Below are 15,479 nucleotides of genomic sequence, written 5' to 3' on the forward strand. Positions count from 1 at the left end.
TATTTTTATACATTCTCTCGTTTTATTTTAAAACTATTAAAATTACTTTAGGGTTAAATAGAAGTAAGTTCCAATTATATTTCAATATTTGCGTTAGAAAAGTGACTTAAGTTAACTAATGATGAATTAGCAAGTGTTTGAGAAAAGTGCATTCTTAATTAATACGTAAGTACCCTAAATGAATAAGTTATTACATAAAGAGTAATAAAGCGTTTCTAAGTTGGTGTTTTTCATTAAGTAACTTACTTAATCTCAAGAAGCATGCCTAAAACACAGTTAATGGATTTGTTCAATGTATTGCCATCTAGTGGGTATTTGCTGTTACTGAAGTAACTATTTTATGCGTTACGTAACTTTTAACTTAATAAACGTTCTTATTATTTATTTGTTATCATTAAAAGTAGCTTAAACAATCTTATGTTATAAAAATTGTATCAATTTAATGTTAAATTACATCAAAATACTTTAAAACACTGTTCAGTTTAGAATTATGATACTCTGTCAAGGATTAAACCCCCTTGAAGGTAATCATTGAAGTTTTTTCGTAAGTAGAAAGATGTTTAACTATGTTATTTTGTTATTTCCAAACCCTATACATCAAAAACCTATGGAATTCATGAAGTTGGCCTTTTTAACTATCATACTGAGTAAGAAATCTAGACTATGTCTCCACACTAAAAATAGGTCCAAGAAATGGTTAAGGAAAAATAGAATTTTATCAGTTACGTATTCAGAAAAAATTTTAGAGGTAAAACCATTTTTAAACAAAACTAAAAGTTCAGAAAAGTCAAACGCCTCGCAAACGCACAATGAAATTGTAAATAAAATTTGTAAAATGTAAAATAACTTTCGTTAAAGCCGCAAAAATTAAGCTAGTTATTATACAATTTTATAAATATTGTCCATAACACAAGTTGCGCTACTTGAAATGAAGTTTATGACGTGAAATTAATTTGGTACTTCAACTTACCTACGCACATGGTAACGGCAATATATTAAGAAAAGTATCTGTTTAAGTATTGTTTCGCTCACAAATATTATCTTTTAACGCACTTAAACGATAATGCAATTAATTGAACCCGTAAAATAACCATACATTTTCACTTGTCTTATTCGACTTAATCCGGTTACTTTCGGTACCAATACCAACCAACTCACTTCGACATTTCTGGTCATCAGAGTTTTAAAAAGAAAGGTTATTTCTTACACACGCGAATAAACAATACAGTGAATAAGTGAACTTTTAAATTGAAATCGTTTAATAAAACCTTTACAAAACATAAAGTGTATGTTCTGTGCGTTGTTTTATAGGAAAATACAACAACAACATAGTCACTCGAAACAAACTGAGGAATGAGACAGATACGTAAGTCACAAAAATTCAGTAGACTACTTATTACTTTTAAATTAAACATACAATAGCTAAGATAATAAAAACAAATGTAAATAGATAAAACAAAAATGTATCGATAGCGACAGCCAATAAGATCCAATCGTTTTGCACGTGTGATTTCGTCAATTTTATCATTTGTATCATATGATGATCGTCGTTACTATTGTGCTCTTCGAATTCTGTAGCTTGTTGCTCACGCATCTCTTCTACTTGGGCACGATCACCACGTATGTTTGACTAAAAAATAGTTATATATTATTGATAATAAGAAATTTTCCCTTCGGCAAATGCACAGTACGTACTTCTGACGGGGTAAAATTGAGTCCCAAAGCATGTCTTCCAAATGGCCCCGTCAGAAAACTTTTTATTTTCCATGGTAACTGACGATTATGTTTTGTCCGGGACAACCAAAGCACAACAACGGCAGCAATCATTGAAAAACATACAATGTACAAGCTTGTACTGTAGAAACACACTAAAACATTTTAATTAAATAGTAATTAGTAGATAATTGCCACATTTAATGCCAACATTTCCTATAATTTGGCTAACTGCGACTTGATTTAAGTATCATTGCACAATACTTAAATCCTTAGCTAATATTAAATTATAATTATAAACTCCATACCTACTGAAGGAACGTTCGATCCAATTGCAGGAAGTTTAGAGGTGAAGTAAAGCATAAAAATGCAAATTATTATGGCTGTTACTCCATTTAAAACGACCTTTTCACCTGATTGTGGTGGTAACCAATACGAAGACAACGTCAGCAGCATAATCACTTAAAAAAAAAATGTTTTATACAATTTTTGATAAACAAACACATATTACTCCATCTTGTTTATATATGTAGGTACCGGTAATGTACCTATCGATTAAATGCATCCATCTTTAAAGGGGCATACGCCCTTTACAGAAATGAATAAATAAATAAATAAAATAACTACTTAATAAAGATTATATAAGATCAGTTACCTATAGCAGGTGTTATAATGAGGGCTTTATAAGATGGCGACTTTCGAGATAGAGTTAAGGTGAAGGTAACATCTGTATAGGGCTCCATGCAACATTTGTAGTAAACTAAATTTTTCTTAGAATCGGTCTGTGTAATATCCCAAGCGTTATTTTTAACCACCATATCTTCCAACTATTAATTACAAATATAGTAAATTTTAAACTTCATTAAAATGGTATACACAAAATAAGGCTGATAATCATTTAAAGATTGAAAAAATTAGTTTATAACGTGCTAATAGTCGTAGGTTTGTCTGTGTGTTTGTCCATCGTTCTATGAGTTGGTCATGATCAAAAATGCCACTAATGGATTACAAAATTACTGAGGGTGCTGTCAAAATGTAAATCCTATGATGTAAGATAGGAGACGAAAAATTAGAAGTAGCTGATTTTCGGTATCTAGCAAGTAACAGTATGGAAGGGGTAATACAGATATGCTCGCGAATGGTTAATTTATAAATTCTAAAAAGATTATTGAAGGTGTATTACTAGAGCACGGCGAAATGTGATGTTACAGGTGAATGATGAAGATACCATGGATAGAGAAGGTTAGAAATAAAGAGGTATTAGAAAGAATAGGAGAACAGAGGACTCTATGAAAGTCAATAAGAAATAGGCGAAATAGGTTGGTAGGACACCTTCTCAGGCATGAAGGTCTAGTCAGAGACATATTAGAGGCAGAAACGGGAGTTAGGATAGATAGAGGTAGACCTAAATAAGATTAGTGTTATTACTAAAGAGAAGGTGAGTGTCAAACCAGTCTTAGGAATGACATTCTGATGATGTACCATAGAGAACGGTACCCATCGTCTAAATTTGGATGGACACAGCTAGTTTAATAAATAAATTGATACTTTTGACGAATTCAGATTTAGGGACGCGTTTGACGCAATACTTAGAAATGTATTTAGATTTAGGTACCTTTAAAATCTAATTTAGAACGCCAAATTCTTGGTCAGTAACTTATATATAAACCTAATCCATGACAGGCATTAAATGTATTGACTTGCCCACCTGTATTCCTTTTCTTAATTCGTCAATGTTCATGTCAATTTCTTCTCCGTGGTAAGTCCAAGATCCAAACTTCAGATAGCATTTTTGAGTATCGAACGGCCAATATTTCAAATCAAATTCGCAAAGAGCGTTCAAAATGACCGGAGGTACCCATATTATATTCCCATTTGAATTCACGACACAATGGGTTCCACCAAAATGAGTATTTGGGGTTGCGCTAAATATGTGGTTTTTATTGAAAAGATGAAGAATTAAAGAATTTACAGTTTATTCATTAACATTTTACCTATTGTACAATAAGACGTCCGGTTGCCAAATTTCGTGGTCTGCAAAGTTTAATTTTTTTATTCCACCATAACTATCTGGGTTCCATTTTAACTTCTCGTCTGTCCATTCCTAAGAAATTGGTTTCATGAAGCTTATGAATTTTGGCAATGCAAAAAGAAGGGAAAAGGCTTTGTAAATACTACATTTTGTCCCTTCTACTTGATCACTCACCAGACTTAGCCAGCCATTTACAGATATCATGCTTTTCAGTTCGTTTACTTCCAAATGAATTATGCTTAAACCAATTTGAACGTTTGTCAAATTGTAGTGTTGAGTTGGTCTAGCAAATTTGTCATAATTCAATAGCAAATCTTGTTTCAAAACATCCACATGAGTCGCATTCCATATGGGCTTTGGCCCCAGCTCTAACATTATAAATAAGTATATACTTTTGAAAAATAAGTCAACGGTTTATTTGTTTGCTCTCAATTAGTCTGTTTTTCTATAAGTAGCACAACATGGAAACCAATTCCAAAAATTTGACCATTTTGAATTAATTTTTCAGTTCAAAACACCCTTATACACTCATACTCTATGAATTTAGTTAAAAGCTGTTGATTTTGAGAAATCAATAGTGACGAATTGAAGATCGGGCATGTAGGAATATTCTGTTACATGCCATCATCATCTTTTGAAAAATACAAAAGATTTCTACCTTCAGTGAACATTTTGCCTTACCCGTATAATACATTAATTCATATTCCTAAACACATTTCAACATTCATAAACTTCGATAAAATAAATTTTCTTAAATTTTGAACATTTTAACATACCTACCATTTATTTTATTTCAATTTTCTTAATACTCAGATTATTCAAATTTGATTAAAATACTTACGCACTGTAGAGAATCCACTGCCACCATTCGTTAATGATATTAACAACAAAAAAAATAGCAAATCACAAACTGTTATACATTTTAACCATTTTTTCTGGCCTGTAAGAACCATAATGTCTACTTGTTTATCAGAGATAAAGACTTGTGTACGTGTAAGTAATATTGTATACAAACATGCGTCTAGGGACCCATCCCGATTACCATCAGTTACAATTTTGATAAATACTTCCTGTACACCACCATACGCGGTGCGTTATAAGGGTTCAAAGAAAATAGAAAATGACCAAACGTTAGATATTTCTAGAAACCTACACCGAAGGGTTTAAATTATATTTCATCGAAAAGTATCAAAAAATAACAGCAAACCAAGATGCTAACGTTTACCATGAATTTGATAGTTCTCCCGCCACAATTTTTTCAAAATAAAATATAATCAGTTTATAGATTTCAGTTATCATTTTTTGTTTTTTTTTTTTTAATTTCTGATGGCGTCAACGCTTTGACTTCCTTTCTCATTATTTGCAACTTAAAAAAATATATTATAACATATACCCTTGCCGAAAATAGGATATTTCTCCCTGATTTCAGGGATGATATTAGTGCAACATTCCATTCCGGATAAAAAAATCGTGTTTACTCCTTATTTCTCACCCCTCTAAAAAAATCATATACAGACTTCAAAAAAAGTTTACGGCATCCCTCCCAGGACGAAATGTCATGCTTTCATCCCTTGGCGCGTAATATACTCTTAACTCCAAAATATGTTGATGTCAAGAGTATTTAAAAGCATTTTTCCAAAATATTTCAGTGTGATCCGTATTTTAATATTATTGCTCATGGTTCAAGATCCATATTATCTAAACTCCAACCGAAATGAGATATCGACTTGAAAGTAATAAATAATAAATAAATCTTTGAGCTAGAGACGAAAATCGTGTTTAAAATTATAAAAGAACTATTTAATGGGAACAAAAACTTTTCTATCTAACTAATCCTAAGAATATCTCTTAATTTTTTTAATTAAAATTTCATCATCAAATTGAAATTTGATCATCAGGTTTTGAGAAAAATACCCACATGACTTTTTTCTTCTGTATTTACGTAGTTTTGGTTGAATTGATGCGCCGCTGGTATGGAGACAATTTAAAATAAGTATGTTGACAATAATATCTAGTTCCATCACCCACTTACCGAAATGGCCATCACTAGAACAATCTCATAGCTTACCATATCAGGTCAGGCTTTAAATGTCTAATTTTTCCACACCTGTATTTACACATTTTGAAAAATACTTTGATCTTGATCCCTTTTACAAGAACAAATTTAAACAAACACTCAAAACCCTGATTTTTTTTATTAATTAATAGTTGATTACAGGTATATGCAAAAAAATATTACAAAACAATTTTCTTAGAAATAGCTTAATGTAGGTGTTGAGTTTTGTACGATTTTGATGGTGTGTGAAAAGATTTCAGTTTGGCAATCGTTAAAGGTCATTACAGACGGTTAAATTAATGCTTTATTGCTGAATATACGACATTCCTGACGGTATAGAAATTGTATAGACATTTACTTATGAATAATTTAATGAAAATTTTGGTGGAGGCGCCGGGACAGTTTAAAATAAAGGCTACAATTGAGCTTTAATTCAGGTTTCATTGATGCAGATTGATGAATTCTCATCTTTACATTATATTTTTGTCATATAATTGCAGTTAGGGATGCTAGTTTCTATTATTTTTTAGAATTAAACTACAGCTTGTAAATAATATAATAATATAATATATAGGCAACCAAATATACATCAACTATTTTTCATAGGGAAATAACTTTTTTACGTGAAACTCAATACAATTCCCGAACATACCACAAAATGTTACGTATAAATAATTAATTAATTTGTGATAAGTTTAAAGACATATTGAAAAATGTGGTTGAAAACTTGCCCATTTTTATAATATTAAATTACGTACTAAAGTTATATAACTTAGTGTCGTTTTTGAACGAATTGTAAGTTATAATTTTCTATGAAATATTTGTTTTAGCTTTTGTTCTTTTCTAAGAAAACTGTCGTCAAACTAAAAAAAGTAAATAAAAAGGTCAACTTGAAATATCACACGTCAGTCTGATTTTCGAAACAGTACTACATTTTTAGTAAAATTAATGCATAAAATTTTCAAATAGTAATAGAATTTAATTTAGTAGATACTTAATTGTACGTACACAAAAAAATTTGGAGAAGTAATCGTCGATTCTTCTGTTAATAGTTAAATTTTCTTAAATGTAACTCAATGTATTAAGAGTTTGATCACAGAGAAATGCAGAAATTATGTTTAGAAATTTTCTAAATCCGTAACCAGTTGAGGCTGATGGAGGCTTAGAACAGCCTCAAAATTTTCCCTTGTTACGGCCCTGATTGCACAATAGAAACTGCAACGTGTTATATATGTGTACATATGTATTTAATGTATCTATGCATGTTACAAATCCTTCAAGGTCACAAGATTGCCTTGTTATTTTATAGACTTATCTCATTACAATAAAAAACGTAAACAACATTGTTCGTAAAAGGAAGATTTATAAATAGAACGATACAGGGTGTTCGTTAAGCCCATTAGTTAAAGAAACAATCGCCACTCTTTAAAATAAAAAACAAATTTTTTTTCAAAGTTTTTTATTAATAACAAACGAATATTAATTGTATTTACAAAAAATGTGAAACTGAAACGTAAAACATTATAAATTGCACACACATTGAAGGAACAATGGTAGATATTCCGTACTTACATAGTTTTAGTTTGGACCTACTAAAATCTCCAAACATTAAGAATTTAAAAAACATAAGTACAAGTACACGATTCATAAAGATTTATTTAATTGAAATGTGGAGTACGGGGATCGAAGGATCCAGGGGAATAGGGCCAGTAGGGCGGGGATGGAAACAACCCGGTTTGTGCATGTTGCGCTCCGTGTGGAAGCAGACTGGGCAGCTTCCCATTTGCAGAAGATGCTGTTGGGTACAAGGCAGATCCAAGTTCACTTTGATGTGGCTGGTATTTAGTGTAATTCATTGTGACGTCAGTTTGGCCTTGAGCTTGGGCTTGACATGCGATCATTAGCCCATGAAAGTCGAATTTGTAAGCGTAACGCTTGCCGTGAACTTTCGACATTATGTTTTTGTCGTAATAGTACCTGTTAAAGAAGAATTTCCTGATACAAATCCATCCCCATCAAGTGAAGTCAATTGGTCTACATAGAAGTCGTTAGACATAAATGAACAAAATGAAAACGGTCACTTAGGTGTATTCCATGGTTAAAAAAATTGATAAGATCAAAAAGGGAAAAAATACCATTAGAAAATGGATTACTTTTACGCTTCTGATTAAAATTTTGAAATTCCGAGCTGAGATTCTGATTCAATATCAAAATTTTATGCAGTATACCATTTATACATCGAAGACGCGATCAACATCATCAAAGACAGTACAACTGTAGGAATAGAAGCATCTAGCAAGGAGGAGTTACAGATAGCTTTAAATAAAATGGAAGCGGTATTGACAAGACAGTATTGTATGAAAATAAATAAAGGTAAAACAAAAATACTAGTATGCAAGGGAAGAAAAAGTAGGGACAGAGCGAATATAAAGATAGGAGACGAAAATTTACAAGAAGTGGCTGATTTTAGGTAAATAATAAATCAGATAAGTCGGGACGAAAGGAATAGTACGGACGAAAAGAAGTCACTTCTATGCTCGGGAACGATTAATTTAGAAATTCGAAAAGGATTGTTAAAGGTGTACGGGTGCGAAACATGGACGGTGGGCGCGGCGGAAAACAAAAGGTTAGAAGCGTTCGAAATGTGGTGTTACCGGCGGATGATGAGGATACCGTGGATAGAGATGAACGGTTTTAAAAATATTGAGGAAAAATCATGTTTAGGGAGACCGCGTAGTTCCCCCAGAAAGCATATTTCGGCAATTGTTTATAATAACGTCGCTTCATAAAAATACCTCAGGACAAATCGCCCCTTCAGTTATTTTAGAAAACACCCTGTATCAACTGTCCAAGTACAGCTTAAGGCGTGTTATTTTAAGACTGGAAAGCGACTAGATAACCATAGGCAAATTTGAACATAGTCTTTACAGGCTGCAGAACCTTCTTCAATCAAAAGGACTCCTTCGTAATCAAGAAAATTGAATGAGTATTATCTATCGTCTATTTACTAATGAAAAACAACTTAAACTCTAACAGAAAGCAGTAGATAAGTATAATCATCAATCGCCCATTACTCAAGAATCACTTAACTTATTTGGATTAGGATTCTACTACTATTATAATGAGGAATTTCAGAATTATTGGGAAAATAATAGAACAACTGGACTGAGCAAAGATAGGTTAATTAAGAATCATACAAGATGAAGCTGTAGACAAAATGCAGATGGATCATACCTATATTATAGACTACACCTACTTTTTTGAAGAGGGTAAGAAATGGCCAATTCCCATGTATAGGACCAGGAACAGCTATTACGTTCCTGGGTGAGCACGAGTGAGTCAAGGCTCCTACATAACTGAAATGCTCATAGATCATTGATAATTCTAGCTCATGTGCTGATCAACCCTCATATTAACTTATTAACTCAACATAAATCAGCAAACATTCAATATGACATATAACCAAAGACGCTTTAATGCTTAAGGCAACGAGACGTTTTTATTTAATCATGATGCAAAAGCGTTTATGTAACTATACCAAATTATTTTCCAAAGACAATTTCGGTTCCTGTCCGAGAGGTGGTGGTACCATGGGAAGAAAATAACATACGGTTTAAGACATTCTTTACCCTTCCTGCATTTTGAGTTAAGTGAAATTATATATAAGTACTTGTGCGTATGCAAGGGAAGAAGAATTAGGGTAAAATTGAATATAAAAATAGGAGACAAAAAAGTCATTGATTTTGGGTATAGGAAGTCAGATAATTCCGGACAGAAGGAGCCTAATAGATATAAAACAAAGGATAGCTCGGAGTCGAGCCTTCTTTAACAAAATAAAGTCACTGGTATGCTCATAAACGGTTAATTTAGAAATTCCAGAAGGATTGTTGGAGGTGTATGTTTGGGAATCAGTTCTGTATGGATGTGAAATGTAGACTATGTTTGTGGCGGAAAAGAAAAGGGTTAGAAGTGTTCGAAATGTGGTGTTAACAGGCAAATGATGAGGATAGACAAGGTTAGAAATAAGGTGGTATTACAAAGAATATGATAACAGACGACGCAAGGAGCTTCTCAGACATGAAAGGATATTAGAAACAGGAACAGGAATTAAGAGGAGTAGATGTGGACTTGGATTATATTACTCCCCACAAATAGTTATTAAGGATGTGGGATGTTCGAGTTTTAAAGGAAGATTTAGCTCAAGATGGGGAAGAGTTGAGCTTCGTTTCCAACCAGTCTCTGATGGATTGACAACCCAAAGATAAAAATAATGATGGATGATGTGTAGAATAAGAATAACACATATAAAAAACATGTTTTACATGAGCAAAACCTGGAAATTTACAAAAAGCTGGTTAAATTGATAGAGAAAGACATATTTTCTGGTCAATCGGCATAAATAGGTAGAAACATTTTTTTTGCAACTTTTTAATCTACAAAATTTTCAGTAAGTAGGCATTACAATTGAGGTTCCAGTCTACCAAAAAATTAAGAAAGCTCATATCTTTCCAAATTTGATGACCAAAAGATATAGTCAGAAATGAGTTGTTTCTGAAAAACCCGCTGGAAAAAAGTTGACTTACCTGAGTGCTCTGCTTAGTTTGTCATAGTTCATGTTGGGTTTAGCCTTCCGTTCTCCCCAGCGTCGCGCGACCTCATCAGGATCTGTGAGTTTGAATTCTCCATTGGTGCCCTCCCAAGCGATACACGCTGCATTCGACGAATCCCCAAGCAGCTCTAGCAAAAATTGCCAGAGCTGGATCTGCCCAGAGCCTTGAGCGACCAATCGACTCGATGCAGCATTCAACAATTGGTAAGGATCTGACATGAGAAAAAAATAATTGAGTCATGAAAATTCCAAACTCGACTTTCGAAATCCTCAATTACAATCAAATGCGGGGAACTGGCGCAAAAACGCAAGGATTCATGATAAGCCTGAGTGAGAAACTCGATAGTGCGTATACGGTATGCTTGTAAGACAAAGGAATCACTTTTATCGAAACTGTTTACAATCAATAGTTATATTATTTTAAGTACTCAAACTTCTCAAGTGTTCAAAGTATTGTAATCACCAAATTGCGAAAAGCAAAGAAAAATGAATTTCTGGTGGAGGCGCCAGATCTAATATAAATCCAGTTTGTATTAGCAAATTGCAGGGATTTTGCGCGATTTTTGCCTTTCGGTATCCACAAAATGTAAAATTTATTTACATTATTTACAGACAATAGATAGTAATTTTAATTGTTAATAATCAATTCATTAAGTTTACAATTGTTTAACTCCTATTTTCCTAACAGTTTTCAGTAATCCTTTCGGATGAATACAGATCCTCCAATCCTACACGATGCTTAACANATAAGTATATACTTTTGAAAAATAAGTCAACGGTTTATTTGTTTGCTCTCAATTAGTCTGTTTTTCTATAAGTAGCACAACATGGAAACCAATTCCAAAAATTTGACCATTTTGAATTAATTTTTCAGTTCAAAACACCCTTATACACTCATACTCTATGAATTTAGTTAAAAGCTGTTGATTTTGAGAAATCAATAGTGACGAATTGAAGATCGGGCATGTAGGAATATTCTGTTACATGCCATCATCATCTTTTGAAAAATACAAAAGATTTCTACCTTCAGTGAACATTTTGCCTTACCCGTATAATACATTAATTCATATTCCTAAACACATTTCAACATTCATAAACTTCGATAAAATAAATTTTCTTAAATTTTGAACATTTTAACATACCTACCATTTATTTTATTTCAATTTTCTTAATACTCAGATTATTCAAATTTGATTAAAATACTTACGCACTGTAGAGAATCCACTGCCACCATTCGTTAATGATATTAACAACAAAAAAAATAGCAAATCACAAACTGTTATACATTTTAACCATTTTTTCTGGCCTGTAAGAACCATAATGTCTACTTGTTTATCAGAGATAAAGACTTGTGTACGTGTAAGTAATATTGTATACAAACATGCGTCTAGGGACCCATCCCGATTACCATCAGTTACAATTTTGATAAATACTTCCTGTACACCACCATACGCGGTGCGTTATAAGGGTTCAAAGAAAATAGAAAATGACCAAACGTTAGATATTTCTAGAAACCTACACCGAAGGGTTTAAATTATATTTCATCGAAAAGTATCAAAAAATAACAGCAAACCAAGATGCTAACGTTTACCATGAATTTGATAGTTCTCCCGCCACAATTTTTTCAAAATAAAATATAATCAGTTTATAGATTTCAGTTATCATTTTTTGTTTTTTTTTTTTTAATTTCTGATGGCGTCAACGCTTTGACTTCCTTTCTCATTATTTGCAACTTAAAAAAATATATTATAACATATACCCTTGCCGAAAATAGGATATTTCTCCCTGATTTCAGGGATGATATTAGTGCAACATTCCATTCCGGATAAAAAAATCGTGTTTACTCCTTATTTCTCACCCCTCTAAAAAAATCATATACAGACTTCAAAAAAAGTTTACGGCATCCCTCCCAGGACGAAATGTCATGCTTTCATCCCTTGGCGCGTAATATACTCTTAACTCCAAAATATGTTGATGTCAAGAGTATTTAAAAGCATTTTTCCAAAATATTTCAGTGTGATCCGTATTTTAATATTATTGCTCATGGTTCAAGATCCATATTATCTAAACTCCAACCGAAATGAGATATCGACTTGAAAGTAATAAATAATAAATAAATCTTTGAGCTAGAGACGAAAATCGTGTTTAAAATTATAAAAGAACTATTTAATGGGAACAAAAACTTTTCTATCTAACTAATCCTAAGAATATCTCTTAATTTTTTTAATTAAAATTTCATCATCAAATTGAAATTTGATCATCAGGTTTTGAGAAAAATACCCACATGACTTTTTTCTTCTGTATTTACGTAGTTTTGGTTGAATTGATGCGCCGCTGGTATGGAGACAATTTAAAATAAGTATGTTGACAATAATATCTAGTTCCATCACCCACTTACCGAAATGGCCATCACTAGAACAATCTCATAGCTTACCATATCAGGTCAGGCTTTAAATGTCTAATTTTTCCACACCTGTATTTACACATTTTGAAAAATACTTTGATCTTGATCCCTTTTACAAGAACAAATTTAAACAAACACTCAAAACCCTGATTTTTTTTATTAATTAATAGTTGATTACAGGTATATGCAAAAAAATATTACAAAACAATTTTCTTAGAAATAGCTTAATGTAGGTGTTGAGTTTTGTACGATTTTGATGGTGTGTGAAAAGATTTCAGTTTGGCAATCGTTAAAGGTCATTACAGACGGTTAAATTAATGCTTTATTGCTGAATATACGACATTCCTGACGGTATAGAAATTGTATAGACATTTACTTATGAATAATTTAATGAAAATTTTGGTGGAGGCGCCGGGACAGTTTAAAATAAAGGCTACAATTGAGCTTTAATTCAGGTTTCATTGATGCAAATTGATGAATTCTCATCTTTACATTATATTTTTGTCATATAATTGCAGTTAGGGATGCTAGTTTCTATTATTTTTTAGAATTAAACTACAGTTTGTGAATAATATATAGGCAACCAAATATACATCAACAATTACACGATTTTTCACAGAGAAATAACTTTTTTACGTGAAATTCAATACTATTCCTGAACATACCACAAAATATTACGTATAATAATTAATTAATTTAACATTTTACCTATTGTACAATAAGACGTCCGGTTGCCAAATTTCGTGGTCTGCAAAGTTTAATTTTTTTATTCCACCATAACTATCTGGGTTCCATTTTAACTTCTCGTCTGTCCATTCCTAAGAAATTGGTTTCATGAAGCTTATGAATTTTGGCAATGCAAAAAGAAGGGAAAAGGCTTTGTAAATACTACATTTTGTCCCTTCTACTTGATCACTCACCAGACTTAGCCAGCCATTTACAGATATCATGCTTTTCAGTTCGTTTACTTCCAAATGAATTATGCTTAAACCAATTTGAACGTTTGTCAAATTGTAGTGTTGAGTTGGTCTAGCAAATTTGTCATAATTCAATAGCAAATCTTGTTTCAAAACATCCACATGAGTCGCATTCCATATGGGCTTTGGCCCCAGCTCTAACATTATAAATAAGTATATACTTTTGAAAAATAAGTCAACGGTTTATTTGTTTGCTCTCAATTAGTCTGTTTTTCTATAAGTAGCACAACATGGAAACCAATTCCAAAAATTTGACCATTTTGAATTAATTTTTCAGTTCAAAACACCCTTATACACTCATACTCTATGAATTTAGTTAAAAGCTGTTGATTTTGAGAAATCAATAGTGACGAATTGAAGATCGGGCATGTAGGAATATTCTGTTACATGCCATCATCATCTTTTGAAAAATACAAAAGATTTCTACCTTCAGTGAACATTTTGCCTTACCCGTATAATACATTAATTCATATTCCTAAACACATTTCAACATTCATAAACTTCGATAAAATAAATTTTCTTAAATTTTGAACATTTTAACATACCTACCATTTATTTTATTTCAATTTTCTTAATACTCAGATTATTCAAATTTGATTAAAATACTTACGCACTGTAGAGAATCCACTGCCACCATTCGTTAATGATATTAACAACAAAAAAAATAGCAAATCACAAACTGTTATACATTTTAACCATTTTTTCTGGCCTGTAAGAACCATAATGTCTACTTGTTTATCAGAGATAAAGACTTGTGTACGTGTAAGTAATATTGTATACAAACATGCGTCTAGGGACCCATCCCGATTACCATCAGTTACAATTTTGATAAATACTTCCTGTACACCACCATACGCGGTGCGTTATAAGGGTTCAAAGAAAATAGAAAATGACCAAACGTTAGATATTTCTAGAAACCTACACCGAAGGGTTTAAATTATATTTCATCGAAAAGTATCAAAAAATAACAGCAAACCAAGATGCTAACGTTTACCATGAATTTGATAGTTCTCCCGCCACAATTTTTTCAAAATAAAATATAATCAGTTTATAGATTTCAGTTATCATTTTTTGTTTTTTTTTTTTTAATTTCTGATGGCGTCAACGCTTTGACTTCCTTTCTCATTATTTGCAACTTAAAAAAATATATTATAACATATACCCTTGCCGAAAATAGGATATTTCTCCCTGATTTCAGGGATGATATTAGTGCAACATTCCATTCCGGATAAAAAAATCGTGTTTACTCCTTATTTCTCACCCCTCTAAAAAAATCATATACAGACTTCAAAAAAAGTTTACGGCATCCCTCCCAGGACGAAATGTCATGCTTTCATCCCTTGGCGCGTAATATACTCTTAACTCCAAAATATGTTGATGTCAAGAGTATTTAAAAGCATTTTTCCAAAATATTTCAGTGTGATCCGTATTTTAATATTATTGCTCATGGTTCAAGATCCATATTATCTAAACTCCAACCGAAATGAGATATCGACTTGAAAGTAATAAATAATAAATAAATCTTTGAGCTAGAGACGAAAATCGTGTTTAAAATTATAAAAGAACTATTTAATGGGAACAAAAACTTTTCTATCTAACTAATCCTAAGAATATCTCTTAATTTTTTTAATTAAAATTTCATCATCAAATTGAAATTTGATCATCAGGTTTTGAGAAAAATACCCACA

The 15,479-nt window shown here is 31.9% G+C and overlaps 2 protein-coding genes and 1 long non-coding RNA gene across 3 annotated transcripts in view; 1 reads left to right on the forward strand and 2 right to left on the reverse strand.

The window, feature by feature from the left end:
- Nucleotides 1–928: 928 nt before the first annotated feature.
- Nucleotides 929–15,479, forward strand: part of LOC108738479 — a 42,150-nt gene continuing 27,599 nt past the window's right edge. Inside the window, exon 1 of the long non-coding RNA XR_001937989.1 lies at nucleotides 929–1,366. This is a non-coding gene — a long non-coding RNA (uncharacterized LOC108738479). The remainder of the gene's footprint in view (nucleotides 1,367–15,479) is intronic.
- LOC108738457 (acetylcholine receptor subunit alpha-like 1) lies at nucleotides 1,237–4,725 on the reverse strand. Its single transcript, XM_018471883.1, has 8 exons — nucleotides 4,587–4,725; nucleotides 3,920–4,113; nucleotides 3,708–3,817; nucleotides 3,422–3,638; nucleotides 2,369–2,540; nucleotides 2,022–2,174; nucleotides 1,696–1,868; nucleotides 1,237–1,630 (listed from the first exon to the last, which is right to left on the reverse strand). Exons 1-8 carry the CDS (start codon nucleotides 4,696–4,698, stop codon nucleotides 1,403–1,405), a joined length of 1,359 nt encoding a protein of 452 aa, XP_018327385.1. The 5' UTR covers nucleotides 4,699–4,725; the 3' UTR covers nucleotides 1,237–1,402.
- Nucleotides 7,252–15,479, reverse strand: part of LOC108738451 — a 24,311-nt gene continuing 16,083 nt past the window's right edge. Inside the window, exons 3-4 of the mRNA XM_018471872.2 lie at nucleotides 10,385–10,622; nucleotides 7,252–7,778 (exon numbers count right to left, since the gene is read on the reverse strand). Coding sequence (XP_018327374.1) covers nucleotides 7,460–7,778; nucleotides 10,385–10,622 — 557 coding nt within the window. The 3' untranslated portion in view covers nucleotides 7,252–7,459. The remainder of the gene's footprint in view (nucleotides 7,779–10,384; nucleotides 10,623–15,479) is intronic.

Source organism: Agrilus planipennis, unplaced genomic scaffold (genome assembly GCF_000699045.2).
Source record: "Agrilus planipennis isolate EAB-ADULT unplaced genomic scaffold, Apla_2.0 scaffold20, whole genome shotgun sequence".
In the NCBI taxonomy this organism is placed as follows: domain Eukaryota; kingdom Metazoa; phylum Arthropoda; class Insecta; order Coleoptera; family Buprestidae; genus Agrilus; species Agrilus planipennis.

Excerpts from the sequence above, each read along its gene's own strand:
- LOC108738457 (XM_018471883.1), bottom strand. The coding sequence starts at position 4,698 with ATGGTTCTTACAGGCCAGAAAAAATGGTTAAAATGTATAACAGTTTGT. Across the intron at positions 3,818-3,919 it reads TAAATGGCTGGCTAAGTCTG|GAATGGACAGACGAGAAGTT; the intron begins GTGAGTGATCAA and ends CCAATTTCTTAG. Across the intron at positions 1,869-2,021 it reads ATCGAACGTTCCTTCAGTAG|TGTGTTTCTACAGTACAAGC; the intron begins GTATGGAGTTTA and ends AAAATGTTTTAG.